The sequence below is a fragment of the Acinonyx jubatus genome, chromosome E2 (genome assembly GCF_027475565.1).
Source record: "Acinonyx jubatus isolate Ajub_Pintada_27869175 chromosome E2, VMU_Ajub_asm_v1.0, whole genome shotgun sequence".
Taxonomy (NCBI): Eukaryota; Metazoa; Chordata; class Mammalia; order Carnivora; family Felidae; genus Acinonyx; species Acinonyx jubatus.
The window spans coordinates 17,785,058-17,808,439 of NC_069396.1; the positions used below are offsets into that span (position 1 = coordinate 17,785,058).

The following is a 23,382-nucleotide window of genomic DNA, read 5'->3' on the forward strand; positions in this document are numbered from 1 at the left end:
ATGATGGTTGGGGCGCCTGGGTGGCTCAGTAGGTTAAGCGTCTGACTTCAGCTCAGGTCATGATCTCACACTCCGTGAGTCTGAGTCCCATGTCGGGCTCTGCGCTGACAGCTCAGAGCCTGGAGCCTGCTTCAGATTCTGTGTCTCCCTCTCTCTCTGCCCCTCCCCTGCTCATGCTCTGTCTCTGTCTTGAAAATAAATAAAAACACTAAAAAAATAAAAAAATAAATGATGGTTATGAAATATTTCACACAATGTCTTTCTAGTAAACATTCAATAAATGGTACCTATTATTAACTCACCTGACTGTGATAAGATTAGCAGTCAATCCCTCCTTCTTGACACACCATGGTTTTAATCTTAGCCATGTTGTGAAAACTGAAAAAGACAAACTGACTCCCATTCAACTAAGAAGGCTATTTATTGAAATAATACAATGATGTTACAAGGATGTATTTCATGTGGCCTAAAAAGTTGGGTGTTTGTAAGTGCATGGTGCCTGGTTGCTGGAACTAGAGAATCCTCTGCTCAATCAACCACGCATACCATGAACATTCTGGGCTCCTTCACTATGAATGAAGATGTGCTGATATTCAGACACTGGTTGATCTAGGCCAAGCTCCACACACAAACCAGTGGTTTTCTTTGAGTCTTCTGGAACCAAGTCTTTATAAACTTTCATAGAGCTAGGATAGCACTCAACTGGTTACAATTTATGTCATTCTTGCAAACAGTCCTCTATGAGGATCCCCAATCGGCAGCAAATAAGCTCCTGATAAGAATGGTAGCCACTCAGTAGTGGAGGGTCTATGCAGAATTACCCATTGTCAAACTACGTATCAGACAACACGTGGTCTTGGCACTGTGTGTGTGTGTTTAAGTATGGAACATCACAAACAAGGTGTTTTTGAACAGTTAATGTCTTGGAAGAGCAGATTCTCATCTTGTTCCACTTATTGGGCTGGACACCACACATTTCAGCCCCCACGCACATTTTTCCTGCAAAGAATTATGAAGAATCATTGGGAGCTACCTCATGTGGTCCAGGATGAGACAAGGATGATGGATCCTGCTACTTGGCATGCAAAGAAGGCAGTAAGGAAGGCTTACCATCGCCACTACCCATATAACTCCATCTCATGATTCATCAGAGTGGGAAATTTTTATTATCTTAAAGGGGGAGAGGCTCTTGTGTGAAAGGGGTCAAAGTGCACACTTGCTTCCAAATTTCTCTCCACTGTTGGCACCATGAACAAACAAAGGTTTAGGAAATTCCTTTGGGATAGCCCATGGGAGGCATGAGAGAACATTAGGGATTGGAGTGGGCTATGGAAGCTTAACTTAGGCTTTACGGACAGAAGAGCAGCACTGAACTAAAAAAAGTAAAGGTCATTACATGGATTCCCTAAACTGATTTAAAGACAAATTTTATGACAATGGGTAATTACATTTATACTTCTCCACAGTAAAATTAATTTGGAGAAAATTTTCCATGTTAGTCTTGTGTTGTTTTCCCATTGATCCAATATAGGAAGCTCGGAGCAGTGATTTTTCATGGGAGTGTCATAAAAAACACAATAAGAGAATTTAATAGGTTTATGAAACTGACATATGTTAGTTTAAAGTATAAATATTACACTTGGGAAAAGGCAAAAAGTCACTAGTAGTTGAACTATTCACAGCTTTTGTTAACATTTTGGTATGTAAGCCCCCAACAAGTTGTTTAAAATAGGCCCGTGACAAATGTGCATGGATTTTGTTGTCTCTTACGCTTTTATGAATTCCCAAAGTACCCAACTTGAGTGCTCATCAAATGTTTGTGCATCTGATTTATTTCAAAATTTACTTTAAAGCCCTCTGAATTCCAAAATACCTTTTCAGTGGACAGACCACTGAAAGATCCAGGCAAAAGAATCTTTTTTTTTTTTTTGGAAAGGGCAAAAGATCCAGGAGATCTGCATTCTCCACCCAGCTTTGCCATCATAAGCTCTATCACACGGTGCAAACCACTTCACATCTTTGGCTTTTGGTTTCTTCATCTGTACAACGAAGTGGTTGAACCAGTTGATCTCATCCTTTGAATGATGAATTCCTGGGGGTGGAATTGGTTTCCATGGTGAATTTAAGTTAAAAGCTGCAGATGAATGCAGTTGTCAAGCAATTTTAAAAGTAAGTTTTGGTCATTACTGCAGGAGTTTTATTTATTAAAAAAGGCTGTAAACAGAGTGACAAGTCAAACTGTTCAAAGTTGATGATCTCCTGCATGACTGTATTTAAAAGCTTTATAAAGTCCAATACATAGGCATATCATTTCCAACTGGTTATATATGATGTTTGTAGTTGTTTTTACAAAAGTCTGTAATCAGATTTGAGAATGTAGCTTCTATTTATTAAAAAACATGGTCTACTAGCATAGAGCTTTCTTCTCACACCACACACACACACACACACACACACACACACAAATTCATTACATTCTCAAGCTTCCTCTCCATTAAGAATCTTCTGATACTGAATATGAACAATATTTTAGCTAAAATTTTCTGCACATTCCTTAATTTCAGGGTTTCTACAGTTTATTTCGTGTATGAATTCTCTGATGTTTAGTTAGCGCTGAGCTTCTACTGAAGTTTTTCCCGCATTCCTTACAAGCATAGGGTTTTTCTCCAGTATGAATTCTCTGATGATCATGCAGATTGGTTTTCTTTCGAAAGGCTCGCCCACATTCATTACATTCATAGGGTTTTTCTCCGGTATGAGTTCTCTCATGCTGAATTAGGGATGAACTTTGACTGAAGGCTTTCCCACAGTCAATACATTCATAGGGTTTCTCTCCAGTGTGGGTCCTCTCATGTTGAGTAAGTGATGAACGTCGACTGAAGGCTTCTCCACATTCATTACATTCATAGGGTTTTTCTCCAGTATGAATTCTGTGATGTTCTATGAAGCTTGTACTCCTTTTGAAAGCTTTTCCACATACATTACACTGATAGGGTTTCTCTCCAGGATGAGAAACAGGTTGTTGATTAAAGTTCTGCTCACATTCATAGGGGTTCTGTCCGGTATGGATCCTCTGATGATCAGTAAAGTCAGTGATGTGACTGAAGTCTTCCCCACAATCATTACAATGATAGGATTTCACTTCATTGACAGTGCTTTCATCTTGAGTAAGAGATGAGCTGTGCTTGAAATCTACACTGTAGTTATTGCTTTGGTAAGGTTTGCCTCTCTTATGAATCCTCATATGCTTATAAAGGGACGGGCTCTGACCAAAAGCCCTCCCACATATGCTACATTCAAAAGGTTTCTCTCCCGTATGAGTCCTTTCATGCTGGACAAGAGAAGAACATCTACTAAAGGCTTTCCCACACTCCTTACATTGGAAGGGTTTCTCTCCACTATGTGTCACCTCATGTTGAGTGAGGGATGTGCCATGCCTAAAAGATCTCCCACATAAATTGCATCGATAGGGTTTCTCTCCAGTGTGAATTCTCTGGTGTTGAACAAGGGAGGAGCTGCGCTGGAAGGCTTTCCCACAGAGACTACACTGATAAGGTTTCTCTCCGGTATGAGCGTTCTCATGCTGGCCAAGCGATGAGCTATGCCTGAAGGCCTTCCCACACACATTACATTCAAAGGGCTTCTCCCCAGTGTGAATTCTCTGATGCTCAGTAAGTTGTGTCTTCCAGAGGAAGGTTTTTCCACAGTCAGTACATTCATGGTGTTTCTTTCCAGGATAAATTCCCTGATCTGTACCATTGGGGCAAGCTCCCTCTCCTTTATGAGTTTTCTCGTGTTTAGTAAGTGATGATCTATGAATAAAGGCTTTTCTACATTTATCACATTTATAAGGTTTCTTTTTTGCAAGGATATTACTCTGATTAATTATATCTGAATTCTGTCCCAAATTGCTTCCAAGTGTATCACATTCACTAGGCCTTGAAGGAACATTCAGTTGTGTAACCAGAACTGTGTTCAATCTGGGGTTTTCACCAAATTTATTTTGCTGAAAATTTTCCTCTGGTGTGATTGTTTTCTTCTGGGTGGATGCATCTGGCCCCAGATATCTTTTCCAGTTTTCCTGGTGTCTTTCTAACTGGCTACTAACATCCCAAGTGTTTTCGAATGTGGCACGTGAAAGGCCATCTGCACTACGGGATCCTTCAGATACACTCTGCTGTAGATGTGATGATTTGCCTTCAGGCCTGGTCTTCCAGTCTGAAAGAAATCCAAAGTGCAAAAGTCCCCTATTCCCTCCTATTGAAACAAACTGCTACAGTAGGAATAGGGAAATGAAAGAGATAAAAACTATTCATGATTCCGTCTTGAAATTAATCCAGGAGTTTGGAGAGAAGAGCCAAAATGAAGGAAAGGAAGAGTAAAGAGAAGCGACAGTGCAGGTTGCAGAGCCAGAGCGCAAGGCAAGTGTAGAATGAGGAAGCCCACCTAGGAGGGCTGGTTACGAAGTAAGGGAATAAGTGAGCATGAGAATGTTGGGCACAGATACTACTGGAATAAAATCATGGTATGTCTGGCAAGATCCTATCTGCTCTCCATGCTTCTTGTCCATTCTACAAATTATCCCCAAATCTGTCTTCCTAATACAGCCATTTCACAATTTCTTTAAAAGTTACCTCTGAGGCTCCAAATCTTTAAATCCTGCTGAGAAGATCTGCAGCCACTGATGTAACTGAAATCATTCTTTGATATACTTGGAGATCAATGGCTATACTTCACAAGCTGAAATAAAATAATATTTCTGGAGGCAAATCATCCTTGCCTTTCCCATTAGGGCTGTGGTTTTTAGTCTGAGTTCTGGTTCCATACTATTCACCTCTCTTGACCAAAAAGGATTTTACTCTGCCTAATAAGTTGATCTCTAAACCCCTGTTTAACCTCAGAATACTAGTAGCAGATAATTAATTAGTTTCTAGGTTCTAAGAATGGTAACTTTTAAAAACTAATGGGAAGAAGGGTTCTGGAATGATGGAAATGTTCCATATCAAAATGAATTTGGATTAGATGGGTGAATGCATTTGTCAAAGTCAACTGGATGGTACTTAGAAGAGTTGTGTATCTTATTGTATGTACATTTTTCTTACCAAAAAAACATAAATACTGAATTCTGGTTAATGATACATATGAAGTATGCAGAAGTGAAATGTACTCGTGCCGGCAACGTAGTTGGAAATGCATCAAAAAGACAGACTGATAGACAGGTGAAGAATATGTAATAAAGCAAATACAGTAAAATGTTAACAACTATAGAATCTTGGTGGTAGGTATACAGTGTTCACTGTATTAATTTTTTTTAACTTTCCACACGTTTGAAAATATTCACAGTAAAATGTTAGGAGGGAAAAAAACCAACAACAAGGGACCCTAACCCCCCAAATTCCTTACCCTGAAATAACATTCAATTCTAATTTCCCAAGGACGGAAAATGCTTTGAATTTCTTTTAGAATACTTCTCAGAGAGACATTCAAGAAATGCTTGTTGATATGAATGAATGAGAAAGTTCTCTCCCCAACCATATTCCAAAACAATGAAGTAATTCCTGACTGCCTTCTATGTGCTCTGCAACACAGACAGAATACATAGACATATAACAGTTTCTTTCTCCATGCGTTTGAAATCTTAGAAATAAGACTTAATCATCTGACGAAAAAGGAAAACCATCAGATGGTATATTTTTAAATCTGAGTTTGTGTAGTAAAGATGATATAAATGGTACTTGTGATCAGGGAAGGAAAAAATACACATATTAGTATATATTATGTTTATGGATAGACACCTTGAACATAATATATAGCTTTGGATAGGGAGAAAGCATTATTCAATGAGGGAAAGTGTACACTACTTACAGAAAACATTAAAAAGAAGTTCAACCCAAGTGAAGCTTGTTTTAGTGGGAACAAAAAGAGAATACTGGAAGGTATGATAGGGGACCTTTAAAATGAGTGGGAGTTTCTATTTCCTATAATGAGCTACAGGGAGTGACCGCAAGAGCTTGTCAAAGGCGGGTGGTTTATGAAGATAAAACGTTAAAATCCAATATGGTCCACCCAGTGATGAGTAGAGAAACAAAACATGGTATGTCCATACAATGGCATATTATTTAGCAATACAAAGTAAGGAGGTACTAAAACATGCTACAACATGAATGAACCATGAAAATATTACACTAAGTGAAAGAAGCCAGTCACAAAAGGCTACATATTATACAATTCCATTTACATAAAATACCCAGAAATGGTAATCCATTGAGAGAAAAAGATTAATGGGTGCAGGGGTAGCGGGGAATGGAGAGTGCTTGCTAGTGGGTATAGGGTTTCTTTTCGGGTGATGAAAATGTTCTGCAGTTAGATAACGAACTCAGTAAATATCTGAAAAACCATTACATTGTAAACTTTAAAAAGGTCAATTTTATGGTATGTAAATCATATCTCAAAAAAGCTAAGATTAAAAAAATCCAATATGGGTTATAAAAGAAAACACAGGGTGAGCAATTTCAACTGGGAATTCTAGTAATCTCCACCCAGGGCCTGGTTTAGGAGGAAAATAACCTGAATTGCAGGAAAACACTAAACTGACTGGGGTGTCTGGCCTGAGGGATTAGAAATCCAGTGGTTTCTAATGGGCAAAGTAGCAAAATGTGCTGGCTGGGGATGAAAGATGATTCAGACTTTAGGTATTTAATTGCATGGGACTTCTACATGGAGAGGTCCTGTGAGAAGGGAAAAAGGTGACCAGGGTAGAAGTAAGGATGACTTCTGAGTCCACAGTAGAGATTCAAGAGCTGTAACTACCAGAAGGCAGGTGCCCTTTTAAGGTGGTAACAAAGAAAGGGGAAGAAGTTGGAGAGCAGATTCCTTAAGGCAGATTTGCAAACTCCTTACGGCAGTCAAAGACCTAAAGCCAAGAAATACTTAGCAAGCCAGGATACCAGGCGAGGATGATATTCCAGGAACTGCAGGGGGAGGCAATGAAGCAAACTGGCATAAAGGCATGATGGAAAGAAGATGGTACTACTCCCTAGACAGGTTTTGTAGGAGTACAGTCAGGGAGAGAAGTCTGATGGAGGTTATGAAAAAGCAGAGAATCAAGGCTGTGAGTATTTCCTACAAGTCTGGGGCCAGTGACAGTAAAAGCAGCAAGACTAAAGAAGATGGGAGTTCAATTAAAGTCTGAATGAGTAAGAAAAGGGATCGCTAATAATGAAAGACTGAGGACACCTGAGGAGAAGATAATCCAGCAATAGGGTGACAGTATAGGGAGAAATGGTATTCTGTGTAGGACAAAGGGGCACGTTTTCCTCTAATGCCTGCCAGCAGCAGGAACACCCTATTGGAGAAGGGAGACAGAGAGAAGTGTCATCCAGGAGATGGTGCAGTCTCCTGCAGGTGTAGAAGCTCCCAAGGTACCAATTTGAAGGTGCTTCCCCCCTCCCTCAGCTGTGCCACTGTCTGTATTGATTCCTGCACGCCTGACTCCCCCTCGTTTACCTGGACAGAAAGGTCTTTGGATTTCTCCCTCTGATATCCATGGCTCTTCTCCTTGTTCCAATTTGAAGATCACCTCTGGCTTGGAAACTTGATATCCTGCTCATGGGTAAATACACAAGATTTGGTTGTTTGTGCAAGTGGACAAAGACCCCTCCTATAAGTCAGTACTAGTCCTTGATCGTCAGGAACTCTGAAGGAAAAAAAAGGTGCAACTTGAGGAGTCATGCAATCAAATGACCTATTTCCAGTTCTGCAAAAGAAAGAACTTCACTTAAAGAACAGTCTCAGAAAACTGTAAAGCTGAGTCCCAAAAGGGAGAACAAGCTCTAATGGTGAACATCCTCCTCACAGCCACCCAATCTACGAGCCCCACAACCTTAGCAAATGAGAGAGGAAAGACCTGCCAGTAGGCAAGATACTGAATTGGTCCTTACCAAGAGAAACCAGGTGGCTATAGTTCTCCAGCATCACATCCCTGTACAAGCGCCTCTGAGCAGGGTCCACGTGGTGCCATTCTTCCTGGGTGAAGTCCACAGCCACATCTTTGAATGTCACGGATTCCTGTAGGATCACATTCCTGTTCAACTAGGGATCAACATCAAAAATGTTCCCATGGCAACACTGGGAATATACTGTAGGGTCATCAGGAACAGTGATCACACATTTGATATCCTGTGGGGGCAATGTTGGGTTAAACATACTAGATGTTTATGTAATTTTTTAAAGGATCCAGTATGGCAGGCAGGAAAGTCATGAGAGGCAGTATGTCCTGCAATCCCATATCCCTATTAGCTGTCTTGTTTTCCTGCAAAGCCAAGCCTTGTCATACAATCACCAATTCCTCACTGCCCATGCACTTCCTTTGTTAGAAAATCCAAATACAGCGGGGAGTAAAAACAACAGCCCTCCTTTACCCGCATCACCAATCCCACCATGCTCCCTAGAAATAATGACTGTTTAACAGTTGGGTATTGCTTTGAATTGCTTCATCCCTTTGATTCAAATCCCTTTGAATTGCTTCACAGTACTCCACATGCAAGTATCATAACATATTCTTGATTACAACCAACAGCACTCCATGCTACTGTGGAGAAGATCCAGATATCCCCACCACTTACTGGGCTCTAGCCAGGCTCACCTTGCTGATCCCTGAACACATCAAGCTTGTTTCTACCCTGGGCCTTTATGCTTGTTTCTCCCTCTTCCCCTAGGATCTCCATGTGGTTGACAGCTAGTTACTAGTTATTCAGTCTCATCTTTTTTTTAATTAATTTTTTTTCAACGTTTTTATTTATTTTTGGGACAGAGAGAGACAGAGCATGAACGGGGAAGGGGCAGAGAGAGGGAGACACAGAATCGGAAACAGGCTCCAGGCTCTGAGCCATCAGCCCAGAGCCTGACGCGGGGCTTGAACTCACGGACCGCGAGATCGTGACCTGGCTGAAGCCGGACGCTTAACCGACTGCGCCACCCAGGCGCCCCTATTCAGTCTCATCTTGAGCACAGGCCCCTCAGAAAAGCTGTCTTAGCACCCTCCAATTTATTCTCCATCACATTACCCCATTAATCTCTCCCCAAGCACAGCTATCTCTCATGGCCAAATCCCTGCCACCTGAACTCAGGAACCAAACACATTCAGGTAAAAAGTACTTGTACTTCTAACAATAATCTGCGATTAGCTTACTTGTTAGCTTCACTGTCTCCTCCACCATGAGCTCCACAGGAACAGGGACTTGATCTATCTTGATTGGTTTTATACCCAACACAGAGTGGATGCTTAAAAAATGTTTGGTGAGGGGCGCCTGGGTGGCTCAGTCGGTTGGGCGTCTGACTTCGAGTCAGGTCATGATCTCACAGTTCGTGGGTTCGAGCCCCGCATCAGGCTCTGTGCTGACAGCTTGGAGCCTGGAGCATGCTTCAGATTATGTGTCTCCTTCTCTCTCTGCCCCTCCCCTGCTCATGCTCTGTCTCTCAAAAATAAATAAATGTGAAAAAAAATTTTAAAAAAAGCTTGGCAAATGAATAAATGGAACAGTCCCTGTTAGTAGACATTTGGATTATTTTCAGTATTTTGCTACTACAAACATCACTACAATAACTCCTTTGCATAAATATAGCTAGTAAGAATTGGAATTGCTGGGTCACAGGTCTTTTCCTGCTTCTTACCCCCTCCAATCATTTCTTCCTCACTACCCCACTGAAGCTGTGCTGCCTGAGATCCCTTCAATCCAATACTCATGGACTGATTATAGTCTTGACTTACTAGGCCTTGTTAAACCATGTCACCATGCCCTACCTAAAATATTTCCTCTGGTCCTGGTTAGACTTCAAAAAAGTCTATATAGTAAAATATGGTAAAGACAATTAGTGTGAAAAGACTTTGAAAGCAGAGCTGACTACAGCAGTGAAGGAAGTTTCAGCCTTACTTTTTATCCCCCCCCCCCCCCCCCCCCCCCCCCCCGCTGCGCTTAGCTACAGCTGAACTGGAGTTCTTTCAATTTTCTGGAGGGTACCATTCTCTCCCCACCTTCCCACCTGTCTTTTCTTTGCTAATTCTGTTTCATATTTCAGGTGCTGGTTAAAAGATCTTCAGTGATGTCTTCTGATCTCCTACTGGAGGGCCAATCCTCTTATTATGTGCTTTAAGCATTTTGTATATCCACAATTATTCAAATAAACCTAATAATCCATTTAATACTTGTTTTCCTAGTTAGATCATGAGCATTATGAGGGCAGAGACTCTATCTTTTTCTTTTCTTTAACTTGAAAACACCAGTGTCCAGCAAGTGCCTGATTCATACTAAACTCTGGTTTCCTGACAGAGATTTGAACTTTACAGAAGACAGGAGTGGCCCCTTTTACTGAGTGAGGAACATGACCACATCCACACATACCACTCACTCATCTGTATCGTATTCTGGCTCAACACTGCAGCTGGGTCCCCGAGGGAACAAGGAAGTGCTGGAACACGAAACTTTTCTGACTGAGATCAGGGATCTGAATGGGCCAGTAAGATGATACTCAATATTTACTAGGCACCTGGCTTTACCAGATGCACTATGGCAGGAAAAAAAAATGCAAATGAAAAACACTGCAGTCCTTGAATACATTCCAGTGTATTTTAAAATGTGCTATTTATTAGAGCACAATATGAGATGATACATAGTGAGGTACCACAGGCATTCAGAGCACGAAAAACTGGGAAAGGGAGAGAAGCTTCAAGGCAGGCAATGCACTGAACCTGAATAGGCAGAAGTACCATTTGGACATGTGAAGGAAGTGGGAATCCAATCCAGGGATTACCAAGCTTGAAAGGGGAGGCTGGGCTTGAGACGGGCATGGGGAGCAAGGAAAAACGGGTTGGATCAAGGCAAGGCAACCTAATTACAAGTTAGGTTGTGAGAAGTAACACCTTCTCCCCACTGCCTACTCTGTCCTGTAAACATACAGCCCGCTCTAGTTAGTAACAGGTGGTTATCAGCCAACCTGGACTCCTTTGCTCAACTGGCCCCCCTTATTTATTTACAGTTACTTACTTAATTAATTAAAGTAATCTCTACACCCAGTATAGGGCTCAAACTCATGACCCTGAGATCAAGAGTCACATGCTCCTTCTGACTGAGCCAGCCAGGAGCCCCCAGGTCCCTCCCCTTCCCCTTCCCCTCTTTTCCTTTTCTTCTTTCTTTTCCCTCTTTCATTTTAAAAAATAAAAAAAAATTTTTTTTTTAACATTTATTCATTTTTGAGAGAGAGACAGAGTGTGAGCAGGGGAGAGGCAGAGAGGGAGAGAGACACAGAATATGAAGTAGGCTCCAGGCTCTGAGCTGTCAGCACAGAACCTGATGCAGGGCTCGAACTCACAAACAGTGAGATCATGACCTGAGCCAAAGTCACACGCTCAACTGACTGAGCCACCCAGGCATCCCATTCCTTCTTTCTTTCTTAAAGTTTATTTTGAGAGAGAGAGAGAGAGAGAGCAACGCCTTTTTAAAATTAAAGAATTTAAAAATTAACAAGGTTATCATGAAGTATCAAGTATTTCGTCTTCCTCATGTTGACATAAAAGGTCCAAAGAACTAGAAACAGCATATACTAACTTGAGAAGACTCAATTGCCTGGGCCTGTAAAAAGTGCCACATTAATAACGTATAATATCCCTTGGGTAAATCACAGACCTCCTGCTCCAATCTTCTTATCTATAACATGGGCTCCCTGAACTAAAGATACAGGAGTTTTAAGAGCAGAAGGGTGAAAGGTCACTTCCAGCTGTACAGGACAACACTTGCAAATACAGAGAGCCCTCCAACTCTAACATGTGCCAACTCTGGAGGAGAAATCTGCTCAAATTCTAACTCAGGAAACTTTGTAACTTAGAAACTTTGCAAAGCTGAAAACCAGAGAACAGCAGCTAGTAAGTAAAAACAATCAAATTTATAAAAACGACTCCCTCTGCGACCAAAGTTAATTTGGAACACATTACATCTGCTAAGACATAGTGCAAGGTTTTCACTCAAGTACTCAGTGCTCTCTGATATCAGGCCAATAATAGTTTGGTAAACTGGGTTAACAGCGTATCTAACAATTGAGCCTGGAGAGAAGAAACTATTCACTGTTAGCCTTTACACACACAGATGCCCTACTTAGGCTAAGGGCATCATCTATTGCATCCTAACTGAAAACCCAGACCTCATCCTTGACTTTTCATTTTTCCTTTACGCCCTGGAATCCCCAAGAGCCTCAAAAACATCTATCTATAGTCCCTCCCCTTCACTCATCAAATCCTGCTCAAATCCTCCCCTGCCAATGATGCCATTAAGCCAGGAAGTAACTTTCTAGATCTATGCTGTCTAATATGGTAGCCACCGGAAACATGCGCACTATTGACACTTGTAATGTGGCAAATTCAAATTGGGATATGTGGCAAGTGTAAAATACACATTGGATTTCAAAGACTTAGCACCAAAATAAAGAAATAAATAAAATGCCTCATTAATAATTTTAAAATATTGATTCATATAGAAATATTTCAGTTATATTGGGTTAAATAGTATGTGTTACTAAAATTAATTTCACCTATTTCTTTCTACCTTATGACTACTAGGAAGTTTTAAATTAAATATGTAGTTTGTATTTCTTTTGGACAGTGCTGTTCTAGACTGTCCTAGCTCTCCACCTCAGCCACTCTCCAATTGAATCACCTTTCTCTCTTGGGGGGAGACGGTGGAATATGAGGATTTTAGGCTTGCCTCGTCCTGTGGATATACCTAGATAACATCCACATCTGTGTAAGTAATCCACAAAACGACCTAGAGACTGGCAGAATAGACTCTCCACAGCGAAATGTAGAAAAGAGTAGGAAGGGCAAAGACTGGTGAAGGGCCAAATCGATCTGTGGGACAGTATACAGGAGGGAGTGACAATGTGGGCATGGAGAAGACAGATGCAGACCTCCACCTGAGTTACCCCAGGCACACAGGACTGCCACTGGGAAGATGAGTCCCTATAACATTTGGCTTTGAAAGCCAGAAGAGCCTAATTTTGAGAGTTGCTACAATAAGTGGGGGCTTAGCACATAGAATGAAGTATCAGTGGGTTCAGCTCTGGAAGAGCCAGACAGGGTGACAGGAAACTGAGTGCCTGCCCTAAAAAGAGCACAACAAACAGCCCCACTGAGATAAACCATAGAAGCAGCAGTTTGGAAAACACCTGGGGTATAGGGACAGGAGATTTATTCGCTAATCTCAGGGCATGTGCTGGAGGAGCAGGGATCTTTGGGAGATTTCTCCAAGAACAAAAGAGCTGGAGGGCACCACTTCCCTCTCCCACTCCCCAGCCTGGATTCACCCAAAGCAGTGCCACAAGCCTGGCAACGTGCAAACAGCCCCAACAGGGGCCAGCACCACTCCAAAGTTACTCATACCCCAGAGAAAGGGGAAAATAACCACACCCACCAGTCCCAACTGTGGCCCCAGCAGTGGGCTGGGGGCTGACACCATTGTCTGACTGTAGGCCCCGCCCATCAACAAAAGCTTCTCAGGGAACACCACCACAACACCAGGAAAGCACCCTGCAATTCCGTGCTACCACTACCAAAGCTCTGGCAAATGCTTGGCATGACTCAACTCAAGCTCAAGGCAGCCCCAGACCGGCCTGCTAACAACAGAGCGACTAAACTCTTCCCACAACAGGCAAAGAAAGTCCAGACAACTGGACTGAAGGTTAAACATGGCTTAGCCACAACAATGGGGCACACAAACACACACAGGAGACACCCCTCAAGTGCCAGGTTCTGATGAACAAGGGATAGTGCACTGCAGGGCACTAAAGAACCTCTTCTTCATAAGGCCACTACTTTCAAGAGTAGAAGACAGGGGCACCTGGGTGGCTCAGTCAGTTAAGTGTCCAACTTTGGCTCCGGTCATGATCTCACAGTTCTTGAATTTGAGCCCCACGTCGGACTCTGTGCTGACAGCTCAGAGCTTGGAGCCTGCTTCAGATTCTGTGTCTCCCCTCTCTCTGCCCCTCCCCCACTTGCACTAGTTCTCTCTCTCTCTCTCACACACAAAAATAAGTATTTTAAAAAATTAAAAAGATAAAAATAGAAAATAAAAAAGAGTAGAAGACATAGCTGACTTTCCTAACACTGAAACAGTCACAGAGAATTAGACAAAATGAGGAGACAGAGAAATGTGTTCTAGATGAAAGAACAAGACAAAATCACAGCAAGAGACCTGAATGAAATGGAGATAAGGAATATGCCTGATACAGAATTTAAAGTAATGGTCATAAAGATACTCACTGGACTTAAGAAAACAGTGGAGAACTTCAATGAGACCCTTAACAAAGAGAAACCATAAAAAAGAACCAAGCAGAGATGATGAACTCAAATAACAGAAATTAAAAATACACTAGATAGAATAAAGAACAGAACAGTGCAAGCGGAAGAATGGATCAGCAACCTGGAGGACAGAGTAATGAAAAGCAATCAAGCTGAACAGGAAGAGAGAAAAAAAAAAAAAGATAAATGAAAACAGACTTAGGGAACTCAGCAACACCATCAACCAAAATAACATTCACATTACAGAGATCCCAGAAGGAGAAGGGAGAGAAAAGGGAGCAGAAATTTTTTTTTGAAGAAAGAACAACCAAAAACTTCCCAAATATTTCCCAAATCTGAGGAAGGAAACAGAAATCCAGATCCAGGAGGCACACAGAGTCCCCCAAAAAATCAACCCAAAGAGGTCCACAAAAAGACACATAGTAATTAAAATGGCAGGGGTGCCTGGGTGGCTCAGTTAAGTGTCTGACTCTTGATTTTAGCTCAGGTCATGATCTTAGGGTTTGTGAGTTCGAGCCCAGTGTCAGGCTCTGCACTATTGTGCAGAGTCCACTTGGGATTCTTTCTCTCCTTCTCCCCTGCTTTTGTATGCACACTGCTCTCTCTCTCAAAATAAATAAATAAACTTTTATTTATTTAAATAAAAAAATAAACAAACAAACTAAGTACAATGGGAAAAAGAAGTAATGAGGAGAGAATTTTAAAAGCAGCACAAAAAAAGATAACAGTTACATACAAGAGAAACCCCATAAGGCTATCAGCTGATTTTTCAGCAGAACCTTTCCAAGCCAGAAGGGACTGGCATGATATAGTCAAAGAGCTAAAAGAAAAAAATCTGCAGCCAAGAAAACTCTATCCAGCAAGGCTATCATTCAGAATAGAAGGAGAGGTAAAGGGTTTTCCAGACAAACAAAAGTTAAAAGACTTCATGACCACTAAACCAGCCCTACAAGAAATGTTAAAGGGGACTCTTTGAGTGGAAAGGAAGGACCATAAGTTGGAGTAAAGAAAAGTAGAAAGCCCAAAAGCAGTAAATATCAGTATATGTCTAAAATGAGTCAAGGGAGCGATACCTGGGTGGCTCAGTTGGTTAAGTGTCCAACTTTGGCTCAGGTCATGATCTCATGGTTCATGGGTTCGAGCCCTGTGTCCGGCTCTGCGCTGACAAACTCAGAGCCTCAGAGCCTCAGATTCTGTGTCTCCCTCTCTCTCTGCCCCTCCCCCACCTTGTGCGTTCACTCTCTTTCTCTTTCAAAAATAAATAAACTTCAAAAAAATGAGTCAAGAGAGTCACAAAATAAAAGGATGTAAAGTATGTCACCATATGCCTAAAGTGTTGGGGGCAGAGGAGTAAAGAATGGGTTCAAACTTTGGTGACTACTAATATGGACTGCTACATGCATAAGATTTTATATACAAACCTAATAGTAACTACAAATCAAAAACCAGTAACAGATATGCAGAAAATAAAGAGAAAGGAATCCACGCATGTCACTAAAGAAAGCCAGCAAACTCAGAGAAGAGAACAAGGGAAGAAAGGAACAGAGGAGAACTACAAAAACAACCATAAAACAAGGAACGAAATGCAATACATACCTATTGATAATTACTTTGAATGTAAATGGACTAAATGATCCAATCAAAAGATATAGGGTAACACAATGGATAAAAAGCAAGGCCCATCTATATGCTGCCTACAAGAGACTCATTTCAGACCTAAAGACATGCAGATTGAAAGTGAAGGGATGGGAAAGCATCTATCATGCCAATAGAAGTGAAAAGAAAGCTGAGGTAGCAATACTTATATTGGACAAAATAGACTTTAAAACAAAGACTGCAACAAGAAACAAAGAAGGACACTATAGGGGCGCCTGGGTGGCTCAGTCAGTTGAGCGTCCGACTTCAGCTCAGGTCACGATCTCACAGTCCATGGGTTCGAGCCCCAAGTCAGGCTCTGTGCTGACAGCTCAGAGCCTGGAGCCTGCTTCAGATTCTGTGTCTCCCTCTCTCTCTGCCTCTCCCCTGCTCATTCTCTGTCTCTGTCTGTCTCAAAAATAAATAAAAACATTAAAAAAAAAAAAAGGACACTATATAATCATAAAGGAGACGATCCAACAAGATATAACAATTATAAATATTTATGCACCCAACATGAAAGCACCCAAATACATAAAGCAGCTTGAAAAAACATAAAGGAAATAAGAGTAATACAATAATAGTAGGGGACTTTAACACTCCCCTTACATCAATGGATAGATCATCAAAACAGAAAATCAACAAGGCAATAGTGGCTTTGAATGACACATTGGACCAGATGGATATAACAGATATATTCAGAACATTCCATCCTGAAAGAGCAGAATACATATTCTTCTCAAGTATATGTGGAACATTCTCCAGAACAGATCGTATGTTAGGCCACAAAACAAGTCTGAACAAATTCAAAAAGAATGAAGGCATACCATGCATCGTTTTCAACCACAATGCTATGAAACTAGAAATCAACCACAAGAAAAAATCTGGAAGAAACACAAACATATGGAGGTTAAATAACACGCTGCTAAACAATCCAATGAAACCAAGAAATCAAAGAGGAAATAAAGAAATGCATGGAGGCAAATGAAAATGAAAACACAATGGTCCAAAATCTTTGAGATGCAGCAGAAATGGTTCTAAGAGGGAAGTTAGAGGGATACAGGCCTGTATCTTTCTCTCAAATTTTGCCTCCTGCCATACACCCCGTGCTCCTACTACATGGACTCTTTGCGCTTATAATATCATTTTCTTCGGAGTCTCCTTGTCTTTGCACATCTTATTCTGACCACCATGTACTTTCTTCCCTCGGCTCTATAGGAAAAATTGCTACTCACCTTTCTAGAACCAGTTCAATGATGCCTTCCCTCATGAAGCTTTTCTGGAAAAGCTCCCTGCCTCCCCCTTCGGCATTTGGTCCACATCTCCATTTTAGAACTGTAGTTGTGTTGATGCTTTTTTAAGTAAATATGCTTTTCTTTTTTTTATTTTTTATTAAGTAATCTCTATCCCCAAAATAGGGCTTGGACTCATGACCCCAAGATCAAGATCTGTATGCTCTACTGACTGAACCAGCCAGATGCCCCTAGTACTGTAGTTGTTTATTCACATGTTCTCCCTCAACATTTTCTCAAACTCCTTTTCATTTCTGTATCTCTAAAACCAAGCACATTGGAATCGTCCAGAATCATGGGGGCAAGTGACAAAATCTGCCCATGCATGCATGGAGACCTCTGCTAAAAAATTTTTAAAAACTCCTCAGGTGATTCATTATCAAAGAACAATAGCTAACATTCAGTGAACATTCACCACAGGCCAGGCACTGAACTTGGGTCATTTACATGCACCCTCTCACTAAATTTCCTCATTGAAGCCCTACTGCTGCCCCAAAGGAAGCAGGTACCTTCTGCTGACAAGTTATGAAGTGTGGGCCTAGTCAAGAACCACTGCCTGGCACAGAGTAGGTATTCCACTGCTGAGTGAACAAATACAGAGTCTGGGTCATTCTTAAGGAAAATGAGGAGATTTTGAGGCTCCCAAAAAAATCAGGTGAATTAAATTCTTAGAAAACAAAAAGCAGCATTAAGAGCCAAATTCAAAAGCTGGTTCCTCTTAAATACCAGCCAAACAGAAAGAGTTTTGAGAAATCTAGTATATCAAAGAAACAACTGGGGCACCTGGCCAGCTCCATCAGTGGAGTGTGTGACTCTTGATCTCAGGGTTGTGAGTTCTAGCCCCACATTGGATGTAGAGATTACTTAAAAATAAAATCTTAAAACAAAAAGAAACAATAACAAAATAAATGACTTTAAGGGAATAAACAAACCCATAAAATATATAGCAGGTATTAAGAAATGTGAAAAATCTTAATGAAGTGGGTAATTTTTAAATTTTAAATCACCAGTGTTGACAGAAAAAAACCTTAAAAATTGAGGAAGAAACAGAGCAAACTGTTCCCAATTATCCTTTCCATTAAAAATCCTAGATCTAAATGTTTTATAGGGTAAATTCTTTCAAAAGGCAGAAAAAGATAATAAGCAATCTGAATGCTTCTGTAAGTTCAGGATAAACATATCACCAAAACCTGTAGTAGATCTTTCTCACTCTAAGGGCTATTTCACTTAAGAATACAGATGCAGGGGTGCCTGGGTGGCTCCATTGATTAAACATCTGACTTCAGGTCAGGTCATGATCTCACAGTTTGTGTGTTTGAGCCCCACGTTGGGCTCTCTGCTATTCAAGTGGAACCCATTATAGATCCTGTTTCCCTCTTCACTGCCCCTCCCCTGTTTGTGCTCTGTCAAAAATAAATAATAAAAAAAAAGTGTTTTTTTTTTAAGATTTCCTTTAAAAAATACAAATGCAAATACTTTTTTAAAAAAATTTTATTTACTTAGGGAGAATATGCACAAAGGGGAGGGGCAGAGGGAGAGAGGGAGAGGGAGAGGGGGAGAGGGAGAGAGGGAGAGAGAAAGAGAGAATCCCGAGCAGACTCTGCACTGACAACATGGAGCCTGACTCCAGGCTCAAACTCACGAATTGGGAGATCATGACCTGAGATGAAATCTAGAGTCTAGAAGGTAAGCCATTCAGGCACCCTGCAAATAATTTTTTTAATTGTATTTTCAAAAAAAACAAAAACAAAAAACTATCCACCGTAACCAATTTTATCCCAGTATTATTTGTAATTGTAAAACTTTTAGAAAACAACCTAATGCTGAGAAAATGGTTCAAAAATTTTAGTATGCTCATGGAAATGAATATAAAACAGGGGCACCTAGGTGATTGTATGGAATCACCATACATCGCCATTGAAAGTGATTTTTAGGGTCACCTGAGTGGCTCAGTCACTTGAATATCTGACTCTTGACTTTGGCTCAGGTCATGATCCCAGGGTCACGGGATCAAGCCCAGAGTCAGGCTCCACACTGGAGCTCGCTTAAGTTTCTTTCTCTCTTTCTGCTCCTTTACCCTGCTCTCTCTCTCATTCTCCCTCTCTTTCATGTTAAAAAAAAAAAAATGATTTTTAAAAAAACATAAAGGGGTCACCTGCGTGGCTCAGTTGGTCTGACTCTTGATTTCAGCTTTGGTCATGATCTCAGGGTCGTGCAGGGTATGGAACCTGCTTAAGATTGTCTCCCTCTCCTTTTCCCACCACTTGTGCACTCACACTCTATCTAAAAAAAAAACTAAATAAGTAAATAAAACAAAATAAAACTCTTCATAAAAATTATATGAAATTTAGGGGTGCCCGGGTGGCCCAGTCGGTTGAGCATCTGACTCTCGACTTTGGCTCAGGTTATGATCCCAGGGTCATGGGATTGAGCCCTGCGTCAGGCTCCAGGCTGAGCATGGAGCCTGCTTAAGATTCTCTCTTTCCCTCTGCCACTCTCCACCACCCCCGGGGAAAAAAACTTACAATAAAACCTTGGATTGCAAGTAACTTGTGCAAGTGTTCCACAAGATGAGCAAACATTTCTAATAAATTTTAACTTGATAAACGAGTGATGTCTTGCAATACAAGTAGTACGTGATCACATGATCACAAGTGAGACAATGGTTCTTCTCTTTCTCTCTGTGGGATTGTGGGTGATAGTCAATGCAATGTCACATTTCCATGAAATCCTCAAAAGGAGGCAAAAGCAAGTGTCATTGGATAAGTTCCTTGTTAAAGCTGCACAAACTTTCTTGCTTCCCTCACACCAGCCACAAAGGTTTTCAAAGATAAGTGCAGGTTAATTTATTTTTTTTTATATTTTGTATTTTATTATTCTGTGTTATATAACAGTATTGTAATCATTTTTATATGAAAATATTTCAGTTGTGGGACGAATCATCTGAGTTTCCATTATTTCTTACAAGGAAATTCGCTTTGATATTAAGTGCTTTGGATTACAAGCATGTTTCTGGAACGAATTACGCTCACAAACCAAGGTTTTACTGTAGATGAAATTTAAAATGTTTTCATTGAAAATGTTTAAGGGAAAAACATGCATTAAGGAGAAAAGAAGGAAATTTATTACAACAAATACAGAGGTGCTAAAGAAGGATGACAAATGACTCTTTTCTGTTAAAAAGTCTATGTTAGGGAGGAGTCAAGAGGAGTCAGGCAGAGGAGTACGGAGACCCTAGGCCTGCCTCATCCCTCGAACACAGCTAGATAAATATCAAATCATTTTGGGGGTATCTGGGTGGCTCTGTCAGTTAAGTGTCCAACCCTGGATTTTGGTTCATGTTATGATCTCAGTTTGTGAGACTGAGCCCCGCATCAGGATCTGCACTGACAGCATGGAACCTGCTTGGGATTCTCTCTTTCTCTCTGCCCCTCCCCCACTCCCTCAAAATAAATAAATAAACTTTAAAAAGATATATCAAATCATTTTGAACGTCCAAGAAATTGATCTGAGGATTCAGAGAGTAAAAATGCACAACTAGAGCTGAAAAAAACCTACCACATTGTGGAAAGTAGTAACTGCAAAGAGTTGATTTGGGGAGGAAAAGAGCTCTAGGTGCTGCAATGGGGAAGGAACCCTGATCGCAGAGAGAGGAGCACGAGAGACAGAAAGAGACAGAAGAAAGAGTGAAAGTGCACATGGGGAACTGCATAAGAAAAACTCTTTCCCCAAAACCACTGCCTTGGGAAAGGAGAGGGGCTCAATACCACAAGTTTGAGTGTAGAGTCTGAAGTTTCAGAGGTTTGCACCATCACCAGAATCTCACTTGGCAGGCTGAATTGTGGTCTGGTGGGGAAGGAGAGCAGAGACACAGAGCAAGCACCATGGTCTGAAGATCCCCTGGATCACATGGGGAGAAGCAGTTATGCTGCTTCAAGTGCATTTGGGAGAGGTGGCACAGTCTCTCTGGGGGCAAAAGATCTGGCAGGTGCCACTGAGCTGCTCCATTTGCTAACATAGCATAGGATGCTAGCTGAGGGCAGCAAGCCTTGGTGCCAGCTTTCTGCTGTGCTTTACATTTTTTTTAAGTTTATTTATTTATTTTGAGAGAGACAGTTTGTGTGCAGAAGGGTAGAAAGAGAGGAGAGATAATCCCAACCAGGCTCCACACTGTCAGTGCAAGGAGCCCAATACAGGTCTTGAACTCACAAACTAGGAGATCATGACCTAAGCTGAAATCAAGAGTCATGCTCAAACAACTGAGCCACCCAGGTGCCCCTCTGCTGTGCTTTACTATAAATAATGAACTGCTGTGCGTTTGTATAACCCATTTCTGCAACAAGCTGGCACCGGCCAGTCTTGCAGAGCAAGACCCTCCTCTAGAGGATCAGCATGGGTACTCCCTGTGCAATCTCTAAAATGTGGAGCTTTGAAACTCAACCAATGCACCTGAGATAAAACACAGAAGTGCTGTGGCCTGTCAGGTGGACAGCTCAGATACAGGCAGGATGAAGTTGGGGATCTGGCAGAAGCCAGCCACACAAGAAAGGTGATTGTTTGCTCTCCTGTGAGGGCTTCCTGAAGAGTGGTGGGTGTGAGCTCCTCGCTGGGGGAAAAGGGAGCCAGGTGACACAATTTTCACCCCACCCATCAGCAATGATCAACTTCAGTGAGCAAAACAGCACCACCAAGGGAGGCTAGAGTCATTTACACCACCCTGCCCCCTGTGCCCTGCAGGTGCATCTCCACTAGGGCAAGTCAGCCTGAATCAGTGCAGCAGCCTGCACCTCCAGAAGACAAGCATAAACCCTCACATGCACAAGTTTACTGATCATAGAATGTTACAAAGCTTCAGCTCTAGGGGAAATATTTCCCACTCTTCTTGGGATACAGAAAAAGCAATTTTTAATATTTAAAAAAATTTTTTTAATTTAATGTTTTATAGGTTACTTATTTATTATTTTTTTTGATCTAGCTCCTTTTAACAAGGAGACCAAAACACACCTAGGATCTAGCTTCCTTTTTTGTTTTGCTTTGTTTTTTGACCTGGACAATATGAGAAGACAGGAATTCACCCAAAAGAAAAAACAGGAAGAAGTGAAGGCATGGGATTTAATAAATACAGATGTAAGTAAGATGTCTGAACTAGAATTTAAAACAACAATTATAAGGATACTAGCTGGGCATGAAAAAAGCATAGAAGACACTAGAGAATCCCCAACTGCAGAAATAAAAGAACTAAAAACTAGTCAGGATGAAATTAAAAATGCGATAATGGAGATGCAAGCTCAAATGGATGCTGTGATAATGAGGATGGATGAAGCAGAGGAACGAATCAGTGATAACAGAAGATAAAATTATGGAAAATAATGAAGCTGAAAAGAAGAGGGAAAGAAAGGTATTGGGTCAAAATGCAGACTTAGGGAACTCAGCAACTCTTTAAAGCGTAATAATGTTTGTATTATAGGAGCCCCGGGATGAAGAGAGAGAAAAAGGGATAGAAGGTTTATTTAAGCACATTATAGTTGAAAACTTTCCTAAACTGGGGAAGAAAACAGACATCAAAATCGAAGAAGCACAGAGAACTCTCATTAAATTCAACAAAAGCAGCCATCACAGGGGCGCCTGGGTGGCTCAGTCAGTTGGGTGTCCGACCTCGGCTCAGGTCATGATCTCACCGTCCATGGGTTCAAGCCCTGCATTGGGCTCTGTGCTGACAGCTCAGAGCCTGGAGACTGCTTCGGATTCTGTGTCTTGCTCCCTCTCTCTGCCTCTCCCCCGCTCAAGCTCTGTCTCTGTCTCTCTCAAAAATAAATAAATATTAAAAAAAATTTTTTAAAGCAGCCATCACCAAGACATATCATAGTCAAATTCATAAAATACACAGTTAAGGAAAGACTCCTGAAAGCAGCAAGGGAGAAAAAGTACTTAACATACGAGGGAAAACAGATCAGGTTTGCAGAAGATATGTCCATAGAAACATGCCAGATCAGAACGGAGTGGCAGGATATATTCAATGTGCTGAATGAGGGTAATATGCAGCCATGAATACTTTATCCAGCAAGAATGTCATTCAGAATAGAAGAAGAGAGGGGCACCTGGGTGGCTCAG

At 41.2% G+C, this 23,382-nt stretch overlaps 1 protein-coding gene across 5 annotated transcripts in view; it reads right to left on the reverse strand.

The window, feature by feature from the left end:
* Positions 1 to 397: 397 nt before the first annotated feature.
* ZFP90 (ZFP90 zinc finger protein) overlaps positions 398 to 23,382 on the reverse strand; it is a 38,064-nt gene continuing 15,079 nt past the window's right edge. For 3 of the 5 annotated variants that reach the window (XM_027076063.2, XM_053210757.1, XM_027076064.2), the window contains 3 exons: positions 7,941 to 8,091; positions 7,507 to 7,602; positions 1,949 to 4,218 (listed from right to left, as the gene is read on the reverse strand). In XM_027076063.2, coding sequence (XP_026931864.1) covers positions 2,570 to 4,218; positions 7,507 to 7,602; positions 7,941 to 8,091 — 1,896 coding nt within the window. In that variant the 3' untranslated portion in view covers positions 1,949 to 2,569. Of the gene's footprint in view, positions 4,219 to 7,506; positions 7,603 to 7,940; positions 8,092 to 23,382 lie in introns of all 5 variants that reach the window. The other 2 variants (XM_015068965.3, XM_053210758.1) reach the window with 2 other exon arrangements.